We start from the raw sequence: 23,406 nt of genomic DNA, 5'->3' as shown, positions 1-23,406 counted from the left end.
GACAAGTCAAACGGAGCCACCGCTCATCCTGTATCGATACGTGACACCCAACTTTAATCCACTGTATTTTTGCACTGTTCAGGGATACGTATATATCTAAAATCCAGTTCCCACACGTTTGGGTGTCCGCACCTAGAATGGTAAGCAGTTCCCTCCAGATTGCATCTGTACCAAGGAACGTTACTTACTTGTTCTTTTAGGAGTTGGGAGTTCCTCATCAGAAGTGGGTTGGGGGAGACAAACGCTGTCGAGCTGTGTTTGCATCTCCTCTGGGGATGTTTGTTTCTAACTTGTTTTAGCCAGTCCACTCGTGGGAAGTAGGGTTCTGCACCACTTCCAGCCCAGAAGCCTAGTCACAGGAAAGACTTCCCAGCTGAATAAAGCATGAGTAAACGTACAGAGACTTTGACAGAAGTCTTCACCTGAAAAACTAAGTTTATTACAGGTGAGAAGTGGCAACGAAGAGGTAGCTTCTTAACAAAGAGCAGGACGTTTCAGCAGAAACCAGTGGAAGATTATTTCCACAGGCGGTAGAGGAGTTGAGGAATTGTTTAATCTGTTTGCGCTTGAAACCCACTGAAGGTTGATCCGTAATTTTTATACACCATACTGCTACGCTGTAGCTGTGAACGTTCTGAATACGGAGATTTACACGGTTTTTAACCTGTTTAACTTTTCAAGTTATATCTTCGTTACTGCATATTATATTGAGGCTTGTGAATAGAAGACCCACCTAAACAGCGGACAAAACTGCACTGCTGTTAGTTTTCCACTTGCAGTATTAAAAACGCAGCTGGGACTCAGTGTACATGGAAAGGGTTTAAGGAGGGGTTCCAAACACTCAGGCTGAAAAGTAACCCCACACTTTCGTTGTTTGCATCCCACTGCAAAAAGTTGCTTAGATTCTTTTATTTTTTTTTCCTGCACCTAAGTCAGAATAATCTCCAAACTCTGTACCATCTGTGAATTTTGCATTTTAGCACTTGCACTATTACCAGCTACTTCTGCTGAGTAACACTTAAAAATGGTATTCTTGGACCTGCAAAGACTAACTGTGACCCCCTGCAAGAAACTTCATGGTAAGTTTTTGTAATTAGCATGGCTTTAATTTTGTTTAAATTGTCCAGGTTTAGGTTTTAAGAGGCTGGTTGGCAGCATTGAGTAGTCTTTGCTAATAATTTTAGCCTTCCTTCACCCTCAAACAAAATCCCTGAAAATTTTACAATTATTTTCAAGTATTTTCTAACTGCTTTGCATACTCTAGTGTTTATAAGTGAGTAAATAAACTACTCTTGAAAACAGACTGAAGTGTTTGGAGTCTTGTGTTTTTTTTTAAAGAGATTTCAGTTACATTATTCCAGAGAAATACAGATAGAATGTAAGATGCAAGAAAGAAGTTTATGTAATTGTAAGGTGATACATATTATAGTCAAAACAGTTTTTCATAACATTGCTTCTAATTCATTCTGAGAATCTGCTGTCAGCTGAACACATACTGAAATTATAAATCTGAATGTGAAAGCTTATTCTTTATAAAACTACATTCAGAAAAACAGTTTTTGCAGCTGATGGCAGGAACTTCTTTAAGGCGAGGGCTGTGGAGCTGTCCCTGTGCTGCATACAGCAGGTACCTACTGAGGTACTTGGAAGGGTGCAGCTTTGTAGGTAAACGCCCCCAAATGCAGCGTGCGGCTGGTGCTGCTGGGGTTCTTCAACGACCGGGATACACGAGGGAGGGGTGTAAGGTACCTCGCTGCTCTGCACGCTTTCGCTGCACGTGTGTTCGTTCAAAAGCTGCAGTCTTGCAGGAATCCACAGCGCTATTTAAAAGAAAACAAAACAGACGTTATTAAGTACGGAGTACTGCCTTCTTTAGGCAGACGGCAATTTTGTAAAACTAAAGGTCTTTTAACAGCTGCTGGGCCAGAAAACAGAAATTAATATTGTGTTCGGATACTTTTTTTTTTTAACAGAACTGTTGTTTTTTTAAGAACTGTTAATCCTAATAAACATTGTGGATTTAGTGTTTTCTAAGTATTTAAATACTGTGGCTATTAATGTAATTAAGTAATAGCTGGTAGGAATTACAAATAACAGTCTTTTAAGAATTATAAGGGATGGAACCGGTGACTCCTGTACTGCCCCCAAGAGCCCAGCCTAAACGCCACCATAAACCACTCGCTGGCCTGAGCATCCAGGAGCACGGGGCTCCTCCGCCGCCCCCCCCTCGGCTCCAGCACGCAGCCTCTCCGCTGGGCCCGGAAGGGGTTTTTCCATGAAATGGTTGGTTTGCGTGCAGGTCCGTACGCGCGCTCTGGCTGATGACTACCACCTCCGTGTGCAGCAGCAGAACAGAAGAGCTCCTCGCCCCAGTTTTACCCCATCGTTTGCTCACGTTTGAAATCTCTTTTTCCCTGGTAAACAAATGGGTGTGATGCTGGCACTAATTGAGGCTTTATGCTCCAGTCTAACCAAGGCAATAGCATTGTCAAAGGTGACAAGATCATTTTTATAACCTTCATGAATAAAATTTTTTTATGCCTAGGCTTTTTCATAGCAAAATGAGCGTTTGTTCAAAAATCCCCAATTCAGTCCTCAAAGCGGAGGGGTTTCTTTGATCAGCTACACCATCAGCAGCTGTTGGAACCTGGTTGTCACACAAAAGCGAACCTCCTCCTCCTCCTCCTCGCTCTGTAATTACCATCGCTCGCCGGGGAAATTCTCCAGGCTGGGCTCTCCTTCCTCCGTAGATACGCTCCACAGTGCCGCTGCTCCGCCTTCCACAAACCACACAACAATGAATGCAGCAATAAATGTTCAACATCTTAAGATTTGGATGCTGAGTTATTATGCTTGTATGGATTAAATTAAGCTAATGATTATAAATGTAATTCCTAGATTGTTTTGGAATGGTAAAATTGCTTGCAAATGAATATTTGATTTAGAGTACAATTTTCATTAGTCAGTATTACATACATCCTTTGGAAAAGTTCTGTAATCAAGAGAGACTGTTTTGCTTAGGAATTTGGGCATAGAGAAGTAAGTGTATTTGTTCTGAATGTAAATTAAGGTAATTGGAATATATGGATATTCTAATCTAAAAGATAAGAGGAACAATTATGCTTTTACACTGTAAAATGTTTTTCCCAAAACTCAGTCTTGAATCTTGAGTAATTTTACAGAGTAACTAATTTAGCAGTTTAAGCATTTTTAAAAAAACCAAAAAAGAAATACCCAAGCCCCTACTCTGCAGTAAGGGCAGTGAGTGGCTTTTTCCCCTCACAAATACTTCTGGAGCGTGGTTCAATTTTCCTGTCAGAAACAATGGCAAACAATTTAAAAGCAAGAGCAATTTAGTGATGTATGGAGCTGCATTCTCCGAAAGAGAGCTGGAATAAACAGAAGGTTCAGCTTTTTACTCTCTTCAAGGGGAACTGAACTGAGTTTCTGGGGCTAATCTGCAATGCCAGCAGCAATAGGCAGCCCTCAGGCAAGACCAAGGCATGTTAAAATAGTAAACAGTTTAACAGATAAATATCAGGTCAGTATTAATAACTACAGGGAGTGCCAGTCACACTGCGTGGTTATCATAACATTTCTAGTTTTGTTATTGTTCCCCCCTATTAAACAGCAATTGTAGCACTTGCTGTTTTGAATATCAGATATGAATAACACAAAGATGGTAATCTGATTTTCACAACGAACGCGGTACAGTCCAGTGGTTCTGCCTCATCAACTTAAAGGTACTAAAAGAAAATCCAAGCAAGCCATGCTATTACACCTGCTACTTAACTCTACATAGACAACGGGAGAGCTTAGCTGGTCACTCGCGCACAGCCCAGCACCCGCAGGGCACTGCAGGCTGCTATTCAGGAATGCGCAGCACGGGATGGAGCGCGGCCCCTTCCCGGCAGGAAACGCTTCCAAGTTTGACAAGAAATGGAATAGTTACCAAGCAGACGAAAATATTTCTCATACTGCAACTTCTATCACTGTCTTTACAAAACAAGTGGTTTAAATATAAATATTTACACACAGATTTTCAAATTCGCAACTACTAGCACTGACTTCCTGATGCACTTTGGCATTGGTTTGTTCCAAGAAGCATCCTTTTGACATTCCGCTGCAAAAGATTTCACAACATTTTACTTCTCCAAGAAGCATGAATAGAAATAAAAGGTAAAATTAATTCCACATCACACAGGGTTAATCACAGAAAAACAACATCAGTTACACATTTATTGCTCATTCATAAGGGAAAAACAATAACTAGATTTTTGGCTGTTTAAGTGCCTTTACTAAATGTACTGCTTTGCTGCACTACTTTCAGAGTGGGAAAAGGGAAATAATTCTTACACCATCATCATATACATCTAAACGTGGGTGCTAATAAAGGCCACAGCGGATGGCTGTGGATGGGAGGGAGGGTCACCCCCTCCGGAATCGGGAGGCTCATTTGCATTCGTTGGGCAGCAGCTCCATACTTACACCTGCCTCGTCACCAGCAACGAAGGCGCACGCTGCTGGTCAGCGCCTTCCAAGGACAACACGGAATGCAGCCTTCACTTATCTATTTCCCCACCCCCCCAGCCTTCCTACTATTTGCAGTTCAACACTAACCCTCACAGCAGTTCAGTTTTTCTGGCTTTCTACATAACAGTAAACAGTAAATGTGTGTAACTATCAGATCAGACAGACTAATAAATAGCTGTTGAGGTAAGCCTGTGCCTTCCTAAAACACAATCGCCTAACTGCGATTTTAAAATTTTGCTGTAAGCATACACGGACTAAAGAATCTTCTGAAACCGCCTGCTGGGAAGCAGGATGTTATTAAGAACTAAGTCTGAAATGCGGCATTCGGCAGGAATGACCGAGTATTCCAGTTTTAACTTCCCTGGAGAGACGTAGTAACAAATGAAAGAATATTAAAAATTCTCACTACACTGATCTTGTGAAACTTTTGTAAAATCATTCTTTTCTTCCAACATAATTACAAGCAAATCTCTAAGCAACTGTATCCAAAGAGCATCAGCGTGGGCACACATACGCACAGGCATACACAGAAACGGAATTCTTTGGGGAGGATATCACAGAAGGGACAACTGCTAACAAACGCAGCGTACCGAATACACCTCGGAATGTGAGCAACAGGAATTGTTAATGAGAAAAGGCACCTACATGTTTAATCCCTGAGAAATTAAGTCCAATAGGGCTGACAGCGCCATGGTTCACCTACTTCAAGTAGCACGCGTCCGATGTCACAAGAGCGAGCGCAGTGGTCACCCAGAACGTACTGCGCTTGCACTGGAGCGATGTGACCATGGGGTGGTGCTTCAGGACTGGGACACAGCAAACCTGCAGGGGATCAGAAAACCAAACATTCCCCTTAAGAGCAAACGTGTTACTTACTGCTAAAGGCTCTTAGGGGAAAAACCCACCCTGTCCCTGCCCTTTCTCTACACTGTTTCACTCACATGGACACAGATCTACAATTACTGCGAATGAAAGGAAAAACTGTGACTGACTTACCGTGATGCTCTCACAGCAAATGTGTGCAGCGACCTGCATGGAGCCAGGCTACACTGACAGGACTGTTACCTAAACACGCACCTCCCAACTCTTGACAAGTTGGGAAAATTGTTCCCTAAAATAAAATCATACGCCTGGACCCGAGTTGAACTGTAAGATCAGCTGGAGTTCTGGAGTTCTCTTAAAACTTTACTTCAGAAGTAAACTACTTAGTACCTACATTGTTTAACAGGTACGCTACAGAAAACTAAGGATGAAACCACTGTTTCACAGCAGCACTATGTGGTCGCTATTCAGGCCTTTCCAGGACAAAGTTCTGGGAATAGTTTGGACTTGAGAACTGAACAGAGATCTTCTACCCACTTGTTGCCGTGTATTTCACCTTCCACCCAGTGTGTGCTCCTGAGGTATCAGTTACCAAAGTAATATTCACAACACTAGCCTGTGTCTCAATTTTTGCAGGCAAAGTCTTTCCACAGAACGGGCCAAATTACTTTTTGGGTGTTCTAACCTGAAAAGAATGAGAGAAGGCAAACCAACTGTCTTAACTCCTTCCCCCATGAGGCTTATGGAAGAACAAACTGATTTTAATACAGTAACTCCCTGAACTTGAATGGTCCTTTCTTGCAAAGTTTAAAAAACCAGGCAGGTGGTTAGAGCGATGGCTTGTCACTCTGGTAACTCACAGAGTGCTTTTTCTCCAAGCATCCTAAGTGCTACGGAATTCCTGGAAGTGATCACTGGGTCCATTTTATAGATAAGCAAACTGAATGCAAAAGATGTAACTGACTCCCCTGGCATCACTGATCTGTGATCAGGGCAGAGGTTGTGATGAAATCTACCAAGTCATCACACACATGTGTGCTTGGTTTTGGTTTTGGTGAATTTCCCGAAAGAGAAACATGTTGAAAGAAAAAAAAAACCAGCAAAACTGAAAGGATGAGAAGATGAAATGAATGAGGAGAGATACAGGGAGACGAAACTGTAAATTAACATGGCGAGAGACAGGGTGAAGAAGATGCAATAAAAGAACTGGGCCTGTCTCACAAAAGCTGTGATGAAATGCAGTAAACCTCACCTTACCTTAAGGACATCAGAGGGGCACAACACTCTTGGGTGTGTCTCCACATTAGAGGTGTCTGTGAATTCCAGCGTGATCAGAAAGCCATCTTCTACCTGGATATGGTAGCTGCAGGAGCTGAGTGGGGGATAAGGTGTTGGACAGTCAGGGCTGGTGATTTCTCCCATTCTTTCAGTAAAAGCCTGACTCTGACAGTGGGCTAGGGAAAAAAAAAAAACCACCAAAAAAACCCAAAACAAAACCCCACCAAATGATGATCATAGTCAGTTCAGCTGTACTGGGTAAAGGTAGCGGATCTTGTTCTACACTAGCCTATCCCTTCGAGAAAGTTTCAGAGCCACTTACCCAACCACCTATGAAATGAAGCTAGTCTCACACATTTCACCAGCAGGCATTTGTCACTGTTGAGAAAATTGCCCTCTCTCTCTCTGTTGTGGCAGGACCAGGGCACGAGCATTATCCAGCCCTCCTACCTCCGAAGCGGTGCAGGGAAGGCACCACTTAGTCACAGGGCTGGAGGTCAGAAATAAGTGTGATAGCTGGAAGCTCGTCAGAAACATTCCGAGGTGTTAAATTTGCAGCCTGTTTGCTGCACTGGAGTGTGTAGAGTGGTAGGACAGCTATCAGCTCCTCAATTCCAGAAGCCTTTGAATGCAGCTCTCTCTTTTTAATGCCTTTGTTGCCAGACATTTAGAATGTAATTGTATTCTCTGAGCAAAACCAGCTGTGCCTGCTGCCGACACAATTGGAGCCACAAATGCTCCCTGCTGAAGAGAAGCAAGAAGGAACAGCCACAAGTGCCCCGAGGATCTCTGCTTGTTGACAGCATCTGATCACTGTGAAGTGGTGCTTTGATCAGCTGGGAACAAAGGCTTTATGATGTGCTGCAAAAGCTGTATGAGCAATCCTTTAATTGATGAGGAATGCTGGACTGGCTGATAACACCGGCATATTTTTGTATCACTGTGACACTGAATTAATTGTAAGAGGGAAATTGTTTGACTTTGAATTGCATCCTCAAACACACCATGTTAACCTCCACCAACAAAAATGCCATTATCCAGTCATTAATTACAGATTATAATCTAAAACAGCCTATGCAGTTTAAGGTTGCCATTTTAATGGAAGAGGATGAAGTTGCAGATGAGAAAATGAACATTACTGTCCCTTAACTAACCATGGATTTCATTAGAATCTTATTCTAAGCTCCTTTTACTTCAGAGAATGACATCTGCTTCCATACCTACGTCACAGCCCTACTTGCTGCTACAGGAAGTATTCGGATACAAGCATTTACTTGGAAAGAAAAGCAGGAACAGGTAAAAGGATAATCTGTTTGGTTTACGTTTGTGTGGCTCTTAGCACACCTACAATACCACAACACCAGTAACAATGCACACGGGTACCAAGTGTTTCTTTTAGCACAAGCTGTAAATTCAGAACAATCTTTGTCCATCTTCCCAGAAAGTTATGAGCAGCTGCTTTTATTTGACATAAACCTATCCATCACCACAGTGACTGAGCATCTGTGTGTGCTCTGCTCGGAATTCATTGTCCTAGGTTTTCCAACACAGCTGACAAACACCCAGAGTAAAACAGTTAATAAATACCTAGAAACGCCTATTCTGTTAAAACTGAGCACTCTCCTAATTTTTAAATCCTGTTTGAAATGCCTCTCTTGGTCCAAAAAGCAGAGAAAGCTTGACTAATTTACCTGGAGGTTCTGGCTGCCTCTGAATCTAGCCTAACAGCACACTGCTTTGCACGAGCAGAAATCCGTTGAGCTACAATGGGAATTAAATCTTTTCCTTTCATGCTATACTTGTAGAGGATTATCAGCAAGTGGGTTTTTTCCTTAATTGTTATTACCTCATTCTTCCCAGCTAAATGCACGTTTCTGTAATTCCACCGATTATGCCTCAAACTACAAAAGCATTTAATGGCTATGTAAGAATAAAGCATGTTTTCCAGCACGCTCTCCTGAGCTGCTGCAGGTGCTGCTGACAATACTGCCAGTGACACAGAGTTCAGGCTTTAAGGTCCCACTATAACGCTTCCTTCCACCTGCTGCAAGCCCAGGTTAAGAAACACCCCAAACCCCCAAACCTACTTGATATGCAGCTTTAGCAGTATACTGCTCACAGCCATGTAAGTGCAAAAAAATCTGCTTCTCTTAAAGCCTGAAATTTCCTCATGCTGCTAATATCTGTCCCAGCTCTACAGCCCCTACAGGAGTAGTCTGGAGGCAATTATAGGGAGAGATAGGAATGAAAATATTAAATCCTTGGGTGTGAAAAAAGACTCAGTGTGAAGTCTTACCCTAAGCGTTCGAGCCACAATATAATGAGTACTATCTTTACACCCCTAATTCCCTACTGAAATCATTAGGAAGTTAGAATCTCAAATCTTCTGCTAGTTCTGCATCAGAATCCTTTCCTATTACCTACAAAACCATTTTTACCCAGGCATGGTATCTACTGTGTAAAGAAGGGATACTCAGATTGGCAAGGTTAAATTCTTTCTTACAAGAACCTCAGAGCTAGAAGGCAGCAACGCCTTGGCTTCTATTTACTGCAATGATCATGTCATCTTCCTTCCTCAAAGTATGTTTAAAGGAACGTTATTAGACTAACGGTCAGCATGAAAACACGGAAGAGAGAAATGGTGGAGAAAAGACCACTGTGTGGTAACACACACACACATACGTAGAGATGTAGAGACAGAAAAACACTGCATATAAACAAGCACTATAGTTTCTGAAGGCTGTTTACTTTCTCTAGGAATAAAAGAGCAAAGGGACACATGATGAAATTAAAGGCCAAAAAACACAAATCTGATACAAAACCAGGATTAAGAAATAGCACAAAATTAACCTGTGCAATGTGCTGTCACATAAAATTTAAGGCATACTTTTATATGCTAGTTCCATAAGTTCAGCTTAAGCTAAGTAGCATACAGACAACACAGGATCTATTGCACAGGATTACACTGCTGTACGAGAGTATACTTTAAAAACCACTTACTGAACTGTATCTTCCACTGAAGCACAAGATGCTGGCCAGTATCAAAGGCAGGAGATGGGACTCGAGGGATCCTTAGCCCAGATCCACTCTAGCAATGCACATTCCAGAATTGCTCTGAGCCGCCCAGGTGCTAGTTGAGAGGCTCTTCAGGGCAGTGATTGCTCTGTGTTCACATAGCAAAAAATAGCACCACGCCTCTGCACAGAGCTGTGATCCCCATACGCTGTTACAGTACAAGTAAGAACAGTGCCCCATCAATACCCTAGTAACTCAGAAAACTAGCCTTCATCTTGTTTTGAAGGACTAAAGAAGGAGAAAGATAGAGACTAATAGTTCTTCATGTTTCATTATATCTGTCTCCTTTAAACTCAGTTTCCTAATTCTGATGTGATATTTTCATAATACAGTTTGGAAAAATGTGAGTCATAACCAATAAATTCTCTTGACTTGGGCTCACTTGAGTAGCCAAAACTAGCTACCCAAGAGAAGATACTCTGCTAGTGCAAGGGAATTTGCAGCTTGAGGATGAAAAGACTTAGACTGGACCTTACTTTTCCTCTAGTATCTTCTGGATGTGGCCGCTGGGAGTTCCCTTTGTCAGGGCAGTATTTTTTTCCTTAAGTCTGCAAGCAAGAAAGGCATAAACTAGCCAGCACAAAAAGGATCAAATAATTTTTTAACGTCTGCCAGCAGAAATGTTGTCCCTTGACTTCTCAGTCTAAGCTTTAGAGCTGTCCAGAGAGTGCTCAATTACATTTAGGCCATATTTTTATTAGAATCACAGTGAGCTGTTTGCCAGAGGCTTGAACTCTGAAAAATGACCCCCTCAAAACTTGCTAGTCCATTGTCATTGGCTCATTAGGTCTCCAATGAAAGATGGGTCATAAATTGCATCACCGAGCCATGACAAAATTTCAAGCTGCTTTTATCACAATTCACTGTGACCATGAAATAGCTTCTGAACAAGATTAAATACAGCAGAAGTAAGCCTTGGTATATGCTTTTACAGCCACTCTACCCTCAAATCAGTTCTCTCCAGCATCTACCTTCTACAACACTTTATGCATCTTCCCAGTACGTCAAGACAGTGATGTTACCTCTCATTTTGCAGATGGATGTTCAAAGCTGGTATCAAGTGACTTGCCCAAGATAACACAGAAGCCTGCAAATTCAGCGACCTGAAATGAGTCAAGTGTCTCACCTACAAGATTCCGTCCCTCCCATGCTCACTTGGAAAAGGGTTCCTCCCCCATTTACTCCAGGCACTAAAGAGCAGAGATGGGGTTGGAGAAACTGAGCCTCATAAATTACAATTAAAAGCAACTCCTGCTAAATTGCAGAAATAAGAAAATGCTCGTCGACTAACGCTCCTTAATCGCTTTAGCTTTTTAAACAAAGTGTTGTTTTATCTTCACCAGTTTGCCTACAGCTGCTCAGCTCTGACTTGTTAACCTCTTGTAACAACCACCATGTTTCCTCCACAGAGCTGGGGAGCTCTAGTCAGTGACAAGTATGGAGCACGGCATTTCTGCAACATGTTTCAAGAAGATGGTCCCTGCCCAAAGAGGGTACAGTCTAAAAGGACAACAAATGGATATTAATGTGGAGCGGTGAGAGGCACTGTGAGGGACTGAGACAGTATCAGTCAACACCACAAGCAACTGTGCTGAAGAACAGCATTCCTTGCGTTGCATCTATTGTGGGGAGGGCACCGTTGCCTTCCCTTGTATGAAGGCAAGACACGTAAGCTGCCCTGGTGGCATTCATATTACTTTACCAAACTCCTGGAACTCTGAGGCTTTGCTCACCAGAACACATTTCAGCCATAAGGCTAGGTTCCCAATGGGAGATATGGCCAGAGTCACAAAAATTGGATCAAAAAAATATTCAAATCTTTCCAAAGAGTGAATGGAATGTAGACAAGAACATATCTAAAAGGAACATCAGGGAACAAATGTGTGGTTCTGGTCTTGTTGCAGTTTAAGAACTATGGAAGGTCAAGCAACAAGAGCTGGATAAGAAACTCAAGAGTCTTTAGGTAGCTGTGATGCTCCGGCCTTTCACAATGGCTTCTCTCTTATCAGCTCCTGCCTTATCTGTCGCCTTCTTTCCACAGTGACACATGGGAAATGCAAGAAAATGAACGCCCCAGAGGCTGCTATCAGCTCTCAACAAGGAACAGCCTCTTTATTGTCTGCAGGAGGCAGGTCTGAAAGGGAAGGAACCAAGACATACAAGTCACGGGAACAAGAGAAGCCTGCAGCCCTTGGCGGACTGCAACAGGCAGGTCAGGAGGGAGGGCAAACCAGCTCTTCCCAGCACATCTGTCTCCATCTCTGCCTAAGCGAGGAGAAGCTTAATTATCTCACGCTGGAAAATAAAGGAGAAAAAAAGAGCCTGTCAATATCAGCCTGCTCAGACAGCAGCCCAAAAATCAAAGGGGCAGCTTTGCCCTTATCCCATGAAGGTGATCCGCAGAGACCTTTGCTTTGCAGCCCAGCCCAGTGGCTGGAGCGGCTTCAGCACTTGCATCTAAAGGCCTCTGAAACGTGAACAGGTTCCAGCACGTCAGCTGCACCACAGTAATTCCCAATGCGCACATCTCCACCCATCAGGGTAGCCCAGCCCTTCAATATTGCTGATAAGCTCCCTCTGTTAGTGTTATGTTCAAGGAGGGGGACATAAGTGCGCACACATGAATGGTCAATGGAAAGCTGTTAAGTCTTCTAGTTCACAGCTATTCATTTTGCACCTTCACATTAAGATCAGGCACATGCTTTATAGTGTAAGTAAATCCATATACTTGTGCTAAAAGCCATCACTTTAGGAAGGGGAGGTTGAATGAATAGGTCTGTTCCAATACACTGGAGATATGAGGAGTTTGAATCTTGAATCAGATCCAGGCAGCCATGGCTGGAGAGGGTTTGTAACAGGCTGGAGTTGGGAAGCTAAATGCCAAGGTGGCCTTAAGCACTGGAAGTTAGATCCAATTCTGCATTTCAGCACCGGGGAGTTCAAAGAAACTATCTTCCCATCTATGACAATATTTAGTGAGGAGTATGTGTGCTGGTTCTTTCCAGACAGGACTCAGCTCCAGGTGGGCAAAGCTGCACCCACAAAGGATGAATGTGACACCACGTGTAGGCACGTGTTTCACTGCCAAATGAACCCTGAGGTGCCGATCACTGCGCTGATTCAGACAGATGCTTTGCTGCCTGACGACACGTAAGCTTTCCCTAGCTGTCAACTGAGAAGCAGAGCCAGGCAGACATCAGCTAGGCAAACCTCACACTGTATGCCCTTCTGAACAAGAGATCTGTGCCTGGCCTTGTCTCCCATTTAAGGAGTGGATCATTGTATCTGGTGTCAGTGATGCTGGACTGTGTTACTTCTTGGCCTCTGTCCTTCCAGGGAGAGTAAGCAAACTATTTCTCCATTAGACTTTGCAACTCGATTGTTAGTTTTTCCAACACATCTACTAACTCGGGTCCAGAATACTCAGTATCTCAGCACCCAGGGAGCAAGATATACTCAGTTTTGCAAGGCTGGCTGCACTGGCAGCCACAAAGACTGAAAGTGTCTGCAGTGGGCAGTGTAAGACAAGCTTCTTGCTTCTCCATTCAATCTGTCTAAAGCTGAACACAGGTGGATGCTGCCTAAGGACTAATCAAAACCAACTGCCAGTGCACCATTTTACTGTGACACAATATTGCTGTCCCTAACGGCAGCAATTGGCCCACAGCCACTCTGCAAACCAAGGCCTCTGCTCACAGCCCTGCCTAACCCCCTGAACGTTCTCCCAGTTGCACCAGCCGCATAGGGAATGCTGAAAACAACAACAAAAATACATCTTTCATCTCGACGCTAGTTTCAGGACTGGATTTAAGTGGATGTTGTAGGTAGGGAAGTATCTTCTGATCTAGCAAGAGCTCACCTATGCACGTCCTCTTGTTTTCATGCAGTGTGTAGCCAATCCGACAGCTGCAGTAGTAGCCCCCCACGTAGTTGTGACAGTGATGATTGCAGAGGGGTTCACCATCAAAAAGCTGTTTGCATTCATTGATATCTAATGGGCGAAGCACAGAATTAGGCAACCAACACCCTTCAACACTTTGTCTTGGTCTGAGCCATTCTGTGTTTTGTGAGGTTGGCTTGTTTGCCTTTGGTTGCTGTGCCCTTTTGCATCTGCCTCCGTACAATGAGACTGCCTTCTCCCACCTCACACCAGCAGCCACAGTCCGTGAAAGCACAGGGAAGCACCAACCCCACCATAGCAGTGTCTCCTTCATCTACAAGAAGGGCTGGTCTCTTACCTTCAGCAGCATAAAAGGCCTCAAAGCCTGTGAATGGTTTCTCATTGGAGTAGTCAGACCGAAACACTACCATGAGGTTGTTGTCAATGGAGATGTATGTCTTGTTGCCCGGAGCCTCCTCAGTGTCCGTACTATCCTTTCCACACAGCGTAGCCAAGGTCCTCCCAGCTGAGCTCAGCTGCAAAATGGGCAGACAAATCTACCAGATGAGCACAGACCTTTGCTCTTCCCAACCTGCTGCCATGGCTTGGAAAGCATGTGTTTAATGGTGTGAGAAAGGAGGCTTGGATGCTCTCAAAAGGTGCTTCTGGAGGTCAGTCCAGATCCAGGGACAGATAAGAGAAGATTTCCCCTATTCTCTGTGACTTAAGCCCATAATTTTGTCTCTTTTCTTCCTTTCAGAGGCCACATAAAGCTGTGATGCCAGCCTGGACTATCAGCGCCATGCTTTGTTTATAATGCTCGTTAACTTGGCACTCTCAATGACAATCAGATCTTGGTAAAGCCAGAGACAACTGGGGTAAAAAGGTTTCACATACTGACAAATTCAAATGTATAGTAAAAGGTCTCTTTAAACTAGTGACTCGCTCTATGATTCATGTAAGTTCCAGCTCTCCATTTATCTTGTGTTTTTAATACAAGAGAAACATTCTGAGACATGGGGTTCATGTCGTACAGGGTAGCAATAGAACTGTGTACTACAGACCTATCAGAAACGAGTACTCTGTCCTGCCCAAAGGAAATCACATGAAGAACAACACGGACTTGGAGAATGGGACCAATGTGCGATATAAAACCATGGAAATAAGATCTTCCTAAATGGGAACAAGGCTGCCCAATTTGGTTTCATCAGATTCAAACGTACTGCTGAGGCATTGGTTTTGCATACTCCCTGTGTATACAGCTCCCTCCTTAATGTATATCAGGCCCATCCAAACAACAAAACGAGTGCACAGGTAGCATGGCCTCAAATTGGCAACAGGGCCGCCTAGACTAGAGCACATGGTAGCACATGGAGTAAAACCTTTCAGGGACACCACTGATCACCCAAACGCTTCCCAAAGACAGTATCTTTCTTTCTTTTCCTGAGGTTGTTCTCACATTAGCTAGCAAACACACCATAGCAAGTGTTGCAAATGCACATTTAGACAAGCTGACAGTACCTTGTTTAGACTATCACTTACACTTTTACAGTCTCCCATTATACTCTGTGTAAAGCACTACTTGTTAATTTAAAACACACTGTAACTTCAGCAAAGTGAAGCTCAAATGTTGTTTTGGGCAAAATTTCAAACCTTTTGCTTCATGAGAGGGGAACATCATAATTTTCTGAGCACAAACAACTGAAGTTTCAGATGTTCCAACATGACAACCAGTTCTACTTCCTGGTCCCGTGGGCCTCAATAAACACATCATTCAGAAATCAGCTGAGCCTGAACTTTACTAGCAGACTAGAAGCAAGTGCTTACAACAGTTATGTTGGTCCTGCATGTGTCCGGGATCACATATACACAGTTTTTAACAACTTAGCCTGCTACATGTCACCCTGCCCTACACGTACCTTCACGTAATCATATTCACACAGGTAGGACAGCTCCAGGTTGAAATGCGTGAAGTAGATGCGGACAGAATATCCCTTGGGGACAGTAATATTCCAGATTCTCTCCTTGTGATTTGGGTAGACATTTGGGAAGTTGGGGGACGTGATCCTCCCATACATTTTCTGCAGCACAATGCTGCTGCTTACTCCACTGTAAAGCATAGCTAGCAAGACAAACAGCCTGTGTCAAAGGAACAGAGATTAAAGGAAAAAGAGTGAGCATCAACTCAGATCGTACCCCAAAAGCCACACATTCAAGTTGCCAGTCTCGGTACCAAATCACAGATATCTCAGTGCTAGCTAAAATCTTCATGCTCAACACCCTTCTCACTTGACAATGGAAGAAATCAGGAGGTATCAGTGGAGTCATGCTGTAGTAACAGCTAAACAAGATGAGAATCACATTTGTGCCTTCTAAGGCCTGCAAGTGGCCAGAGGAGCTGGGGAGGTCCCTGTGACTGCACTCACCTCATCTTGCTGCTCTCCTGTCTGAGCCTGCTCTGCTCTGAGCCCTGGGGAAGGAACCTCTTCTGATGTATTTGCATTTGGGGGCGGATGTATTTATTGTGTGTGCTCTGCTGTGTTTGTCTGGATGTTGAACTCTGATGTTTATCTCCCTTCCACCCCCTTCAGCCTGCTGAGTTCTGGGAACAGCAATTACTAAAAACCAGGCTTGTGTTCAGCACATGAGGCCTGAGTCAATGACAGGGAGAGGCAGACAGAGATGGAGTGGATGGATTAGGAATGCTGCAGGCTCTTGGAGGGAGCCGTAGTATCGCAGCTCTGCGGGAAGGCAGGCAGTGGGAGGAGGTACAGAGTGGCTCCAGACAGTGTCTGCGTGGGGGAGCGAGGGGAGCTGGGCAATGCTCTTTCCCTCTAACCAACTGATCTACAATTACTATTAATGCAAACAGCATGTTACTGGAAGTACAGCTTCTTCCGTTCTCAGAGCAGGAAGGTGTTGAAAACAAAATAACCGGGCACATTACAGGATTTCAGAATAGTGAGTCTGGTTAGATGGTTCTGTGTAACGGGACAGGAATACTCAGGTGACACAACACTACAGCCCACACAGGCACAAGTTTAAGAGATGCCAGTCTTCCAGTTCTCAGCTGCGCATTTTAATCCAGTGCAAGCTTGAGTTGACTGAAACCTGCTCCATGCCTTGTTTATACGCATGCATTGCTTTTTATCCCATCCACCCGGGAACACCAATAAGGTAAAAAGGCAGACTTAATAAATTATGTCCTTTGAACCTGGCTTGCTACAGCAACAAGACAACTCCTCTGTGCTCACATCTGCCTGTGTAACCTAGCTTACTAACTTTAAAAGCCCAATGGTCAATTTCTACCAAATTTGGCAGAAGAGAAGCAGTTCCAAGGATATCAGTGCAATGGAAATAGGCGAACGGATAAAAAATGTATTCCTATTGCTGGGGATTCTCTGAGGAAAAAACTAAAATATTAACTCAAATTTCTTTTAAACGTTTGTGAATCCACTATAAGACCCCAGAGAATTCAACTGTGAGAGCCAGCACTATAGGACATAAGGCTTTATTAATTCCACTGTTTGCAGACTGCTTCTTTGCAAGTCCACATTTAGGTTTCCCACAAAACTCCTATTCCAACACATACGGAGAAAGGCCTAAATTTATAGAGGCTGAAAAGCCAGATATGTTAACGCAGAACCTAGGTCCCACCTCCTCCCTGACAAAAACGGACAGAGAGGAGGAAAACTGATTTGCAGCAGGGAACAGACTACTGCACTGCACATGCACGAAATTTATACTGGGATATCCTGTAATTAAATGGACACCTTTTCATACTCATTTTTGAACAGCCAAAAATCATTACCTCAGGCAGTGAAGTTCGTGCTGGCAGAAAAGCAAGAGTTATTGCATGAACAAAACTAAAGCCAACAAACCATTTAGCAGATTGCAAACAGAAAACACCATTTAATAAAAGTGAAGGAGAAACAAGTAGCAGTAATAATTAACTGTGTAGCAGCAGTACCTACATGGTACTGCATGGTTAACGGACAAGAACACAGAGGGGACTAGCTTTTCCCAAGGCCCACTAGCTGCTAAAATGATCCTACCAACACATGCAAGATATAGACTTTACACTGGCTGGAAACGAGGGAAGAGAAAGAAAATCTTGCAAAAAATCAATCTGTGCCTAACTGAGCTGGTGCCTGATTCACACAGACATAAATACTTCCAGAAGCGCCCCACGTTAGGCTTCCTGCTCAGTTCAGTAGCAGAGGCATGGAGAGCCAATTCTGATCTTAGGTCTGGAAAGTTTCTCACAGCCCCAGCATTTGATGAGGCCCCTGAAGCTGATGGTTGCTGCCTAGCACTGAAATAGAAAGCTGACTTAATAAATTGTAATCCTGGAGGCTGAGAAACTGAATGCTTGGTGCACATATTGGCATTCCTCTGGCATGGTCCATGGAGAGACAAGACTGCTGTGATTTTAGTCCTTAGCACCTGACGTGAACCATGCCAAAAACGTTGTCCCTGGTTTTTTGTCCAGAAACCTTCCACCTCCAAAAGGCCGCTGGGCATCAGCTAGCCAGGTGCAGCAGTATCTCGAGAGCACTGTGGTAGCTAACCTCAGGCCGCACAGATGCTCCTCTTGCCCACAAATTCCCTTTTGTCTGTGCAGGACTAAGCCAGCCTGAAGACTGAGTGGACTTCATCCACGTCACTGCAGTTTCCAGCTGTCTGTAACTTGCTGAGTTACTGATCTGCTTTAGGAAGCCTGGGTGTTATCTGAAATGACAGATGCCTCTTGAGAAGTCTGCTCAGCTGTCTTCTTGTGCCCCTGTCTCCTTCCATGCTTGAGGGCTGAGGCAGCACAAAAGCAAGCCGTCATTTTCAAGAAAACCACCAACGTGTGAAAGCCAAAGTTCACAGAAAGGACTTTCCCTTGGAAAAAAACATGTTCTGTGGACTGGAGGAATATGGAATGACACAGAGATACCGGAGAGACCTCATATGAGCCCATACTCTCCCTCAGACCCTGTACAGTCTCTCAAAATATGCTTTTACTACTCAACACTGAGGTCTGTCAAGGAAAGGTTTCAAATCCCTCCTGTGGCAACACTAAGTGCAGACAGCTAAGCCAGACGCATAAATAAATCAGCAAGAACAGAGCTGCTCAGCCAACACAGTGTCCCTCAGGCTGGTACCACTAAGGTCCAAAGACCTGATCTCCACTTTCCCTGCAAAACCAGACTGCAGCAGGAACCAATGGAAAAGATGAGAAGACTGGAAGGCAGCTGTACAGCTAGGGCCTTCATCAAGTTGTGTGAGATCCAGGCTAAGTCCCAGCTTAGCTCTTCAGTTCGGATTTCCCTCTGACCCCAATTTTTGAAACTGGAAAAATGTTACCTGAGGTAAATTCTGCCAAAACTATGTTTCTACAGAAAGTGCTTCAGCTGTGACAAACTCTGAGATCCTGTAAAAATGAAGTCAATACAGCCCCACATCCACTTAATCAAAAAAGTCCCAGACAGCTCTATTCTCAAATGGACCATGCAAAACCACACATTGCCTCAGAAAATCATCTTGTGCCGGGGGAGAATACCATCTCTGGGCTAGCTCCTGCGTTCCGACAGCAATTCCATGAAAAGCACTGCAATGACTGATCACAGTCAGGACCAGACGTTTCAGGTAAACAGGACCGTGACCATCTGAACGTGCCTCCAGATCCGAAACGCAGGTACAGTACCAAAGCAAGACGCTGGTTAATGAATGGAGGAAAAGTACGCACAGGCCTTCCCGGCTTCTAAGATTAGACAGTGCAGTCATCTGACATAGCAGGGGCTATCCTTGCGTCACAAACCAGGAGAGCAAATGAGCGTAATAGCTGCTTGCTGTGATCCCTGAAGACATTGCTCCCCACCGCCCCTTATTTCTCAAATGCCAGCTGCCTCTGCCGAGCCCTAAGAGATTGCTTGGATGCTTGCTGTTCCGTGGCTAAATCCAATCCTCCTGCATTGAGGGGTTCAGAGGACTTGGGGGAGGATGCAGCAAAGGAAAAGGCGTTCTGTTTCCTCATTACAAATCAAATAGCGTGACTGACATCAAAAGACAAGCACACAGAAGGAGCAAGCAGAGCATGGAGTGGGGCAGAGGGAAGGGCCTGGCTGCTGTGAAACAGGAAAAAAATAATCTTGCCAGGGCAAAAATAGCAGAGAAAACTCATGCAATGGGGCAAGATACTTTCTCTCTTCAGTTAGGGCACGCTTTCTTCCTTCCCACGCTCTCTACTGCTACCTGACTGTTTTATATTCTGTTTACAATGATGGACTCCAGCTGCTACAGAGTGCTAAGGCACATTCTCCAGCAGCGAAAAAACTCACTGGACTTGTCCTCTGCACTGCACTGACTTCCAAAGGACAGCTAATGCAATTCTACAGTGTCATCCTCATCTGAAAGCACTTGGATCTGAGCTCAAATTGTCTAGGAAGATCAAGAAAATCTGGGATAAAGATACTGGTTGACAGCTTTGCTCCTCTGGCACGAACAGAGCTCTCAAAAACAAGGGTAACCGTCACCTGTGTGGGGCTGGTCTCAAGCTGTGAAACATGACCTCTCCAGGAGCACCACAAAGCCCTGAGCACAAAGCACGTGTCTCTGAACATGTGTGTCTGTGTGCATGTACATGCACACACGTTAGAGACCACGCATACACAATTTACACATTATGTATCTGTACACAATCAAAATGATAACATGCAAATACTTGTGTAAGTTCTGTTCAACTACATAGCTGCAGAATCCAACAGCACGTAATTTTCACATATGCCAGCCCACTTCGACCACTGCATGGATGTATGCGTATGTATTTGAGCACGTGACTGTACAAATTCTAGGGCAAACCCCTGCACTGCACACACTAATCCTCTTAGGGAGAGAGTATGTCAGCACATAAGAGATGCTGGTCACATCACTCTGCCTTCTCCTGGAAAAAACTCCCACTCTGCCATGGGGAAGACAGCGTAAGAATTGCGTAGGTCAGAATCTCTTTTCCCCTTGCCTGTCTCCTCAGACCCATTAGCTTGGCTCTCAAAAATTGAACAAGCTCACAAAGCTACCGTCTCGCTCCCGCCCACATCCTTGGTAGCTGCAGCATGTCTGCTGGCCTGGCTCCAAGTCTGTGACTTCACTGGAGCAGCTGGGAAGAAAATTTGGTTACAATTCAGATACAGCTAGAGCCAAAGCTACGAAATACAGTGCCGTCTTCTCTCCAAGCAAAGATGCTACGCACATTACAGGCACAGCCAATGCACTTTCCTTGGGTAAGCCTGCCTCCAAACAGCTAAGAGGAACAAAGGGGATGGGTGAATAACACACGTCTAACACGTATCTCTTGTCCAACATGAAGTCCCAAAGCAGGGAAGGCAGACTGGGGGTGACAAGAAAGAAAAGCACAAAAAATATGACAACTTTCTGTACTAGAGGACACAAAGACCAACCAAGGATGAGCCCATCAGGAACTCCCTATTGTGAATAGAGTGAGGCTAATCTAAAGCCTCCCCTGAGCCTATCATAGCCTCCTTCAGCAAGCAGCTTGGCCTTGCGAAGTAATTAGGAGATTTTTTAGCTCCAAGAACAGCACTCAGGAATGACAATCTCATTTAAAGAGAGTGGTTTGGGGTGACACACCTGCCATGATGACTGGAAGCCCTGGAAAGTCACTTGCCAGCTTAGAAAAGGGTATTAGCACGTGCCATTCCCTCCAGCTCATCCACTTGGGCAGTAGCCTCTCTCCAAAATCATTCTTTGACAAGGGAGAACTGAAAAGCAACCTCGTCAGAAGAACAATATCCATCTCCTGCTAGAGTTTCCATATAATCCACTGTTATATCCTTTCTTAAACAAAGCTTAAACCCTTTCCTATCTGCAGGACCAGACCCTGCAGCGTACAGTGACCACCACTAAGTTTGGGATGAAGCTCTTGTTTTTCAAAGGGGAACCCAGACTTCATCTTCCCTAACAAAACCACAGCAGACAAGCTGCTCTCAGCTGAGAGCACACGGTCTGCCTTTGGAAGTCAGAGCCTGGCTGCTTGTCTCTATTTGCATCTCCCTTTCATTTCTTCCTTCTTCTTTCATGACTGTTCTTCCTCTACATGCAATAATTAACACTGTGAAGAACTCTATTCACCTCTCAAATGTGTAACTTGCTGAGACCAGAGGAGACAGTAAATTCCTGAGGCTCCCTCCCCCCTCAAGAAGAGGGAGAAGCTGAGAAATGTGCTGAAGAATAGGTTTCAACAGCATTAGGACTGGCAAATTCATTAAACCCACTTGCAACAGGCTCCTTGTCCATATAATATACATCCAAATGCGTTTTCTACGCATCTTTGTTGAACTCAAAAACATTTTTCACCATTTCTCTTCCTCTGCAATTTTTTTCTAACAAAGAGGCTATTAGCCCACTAATCTGGATAAACAGTAAAACCAGCCCAAAGCACTCCCAAAATAAGAGCTGCTGCTCAGACATTAAAGAGTTAGTATGATACACTGAAATGGACAAATCTTCCCTCTGGCCAAATCACTCAATGAATACACACAACCTTGTTCCTCCCTTGGAGAAAATAGATTGAAGGCCGTGTCAGAGCCAACAGTCGCATCAATCAGAACCCGTATATTAAAATGCCTGTAGCACTCCAGGAAAAACAAACAAACAAACAAACCAACCAACCTACCAAGCAACCAGTTGTGCTAAACTTTTGCTTACCACCTCACTGGAATAATATGCCTTTCCCAACTATTTCAAATCGACCCCCCTTCAAAGAAGTCTTGGATCCCTGATTGTTCTCCTCTCTTTGGAGGAGAAATTAGGGATAAGCAAGGTACCTTCTAGATGCATTTTACAAAGACTGGCCTTATCTATCTTATTTTTAAGGCAGGAGTATCAAATCTGTTTCTGCCCAAAAGAACTGGAAGTGTTCAAACCAAACAGCGTCTTTCAGTCTAGATCTAACCTCACTTTTGCCAGAATTCCACCCTAACGCTCTTGTTTCTTGCCCCCGGTTAAAAATATAACCCAAGCCCGCCAAAATGTAGGGCAAGAGTTCTGTGTTGCATGGACACTTTACTCCTCAGCTTCTTTGCTTGTTTTTGCTTCTCTCACAGAAATCTTCACAAAGCGATAACCACCAAAACATCTTTTGCTCCTGTGTGCTTTAGTTTTGGGTGATGTCAAACACTTGGATTCGAGGTGACATTGCTGTTGTTTCATATAGAAATTTAACTTCGTCTTTTAAGTGTGTGGGACACTTACCTGGGCTTCCCGCTCCTCACTTTTCAACACAGTTAGTGAAATCCACAACACTGAGTCATGACTAAAGCTTGAACAACAGAGGGAATCTGCAAAAAGAAAACAGCAGCATTTAAATACAGTTTTCAACAAAACACAATTAAACAGAAGCACTACAAAGGAGGAGTGAGCTCATGCCAACACAGCACTGTATTCTGTCTCAGAAAAATCTGCATTTCAGAGATAGGCAGAGCTAGAACTTGGCTGTACAAAAACAAATGCTCAGGTGTTGGTGCTCAAGTACTCCTTGGATTAAGAGGTTACCAGACTACTGAGCATAAGTGATTACATATGTGACTTTTTCACACCTGCTGGACATACTGCCACCTGGTTTTACCTACTCACAGCAGGCCCACCACTTGTTAGGCCTCAAAGGTGTATGCAAAAAAAGCCCACTAGAAATTGTTGACAAACCCTGGAGGCATTGGGCCTGCTGGCAAGTGAAGGGAGACTTGGTGGATGCTACAGGCCTCTGATTTAAAATTAGGCACAGAGGCTATGAAAGAATATCCTAAATTGCCCCAGCC

General features: G+C 44.0%; 1 protein-coding gene and 1 pseudogene across 2 annotated transcripts; both read right to left on the bottom strand.

The window, feature by feature from the left end:
- Positions 1-1,453: 1,453 nt before the first annotated feature.
- Positions 1,454-22,856, bottom strand: LOC148056017 (mannan-binding lectin serine protease 2-like; annotated as a pseudogene). Its single transcript, XR_015704290.1, has 4 exons — positions 22,844-22,856; positions 6,613-6,727; positions 5,237-5,355; positions 1,454-2,777 (listed from the first exon to the last, which is right to left on the bottom strand). The product of XR_015704290.1 is annotated as a mannan-binding lectin serine protease 2-like (transcript).
- Positions 11,873-16,057, bottom strand: MASP2 (MBL associated serine protease 2). The gene is made up of 5 exons (XM_009460943.2): positions 16,015-16,057; positions 15,508-15,727; positions 13,947-14,124; positions 13,568-13,699; positions 11,873-12,003 (listed from the first exon to the last, which is right to left on the bottom strand). The coding sequence occupies exons 1-5, from the start codon at positions 16,017-16,019 to the stop codon at positions 11,999-12,001; spliced, it is 540 nt and encodes a 179-aa protein (XP_009459218.1). The 5' UTR covers positions 16,020-16,057; the 3' UTR covers positions 11,873-11,998.
- Positions 22,857-23,406: the final 550 nt, after the last annotated feature.

Source organism: Nipponia nippon, unplaced genomic scaffold (genome assembly GCF_047370975.1).
Source record: "Nipponia nippon isolate SJK-2023a ecotype South Korea unplaced genomic scaffold, ASM4737097v1 scaffold_19, whole genome shotgun sequence".
NCBI classification, from domain to species: Eukaryota; Metazoa; Chordata; class Aves; order Pelecaniformes; family Threskiornithidae; genus Nipponia; species Nipponia nippon.
This window is presented reverse-complemented; position numbering and strand designations above follow the sequence as displayed.

Bases quoted from the DNA above. Each gene is read 5' to 3' on its own strand.
- MASP2 (XM_009460943.2), bottom strand. The intron at 14,125-15,507 runs GTACGTGTAGGG...CCCATTTTGCAG, and splicing joins GTGAATATGATTACGTGAAG to CTGAGCTCAGCTGGGAGGAC. The intron at 13,700-13,946 runs GTAAGAGACCAG...TTCGCCCATTAG, and splicing joins GGCCTTTTATGCTGCTGAAG to ATATCAATGAATGCAAACAG.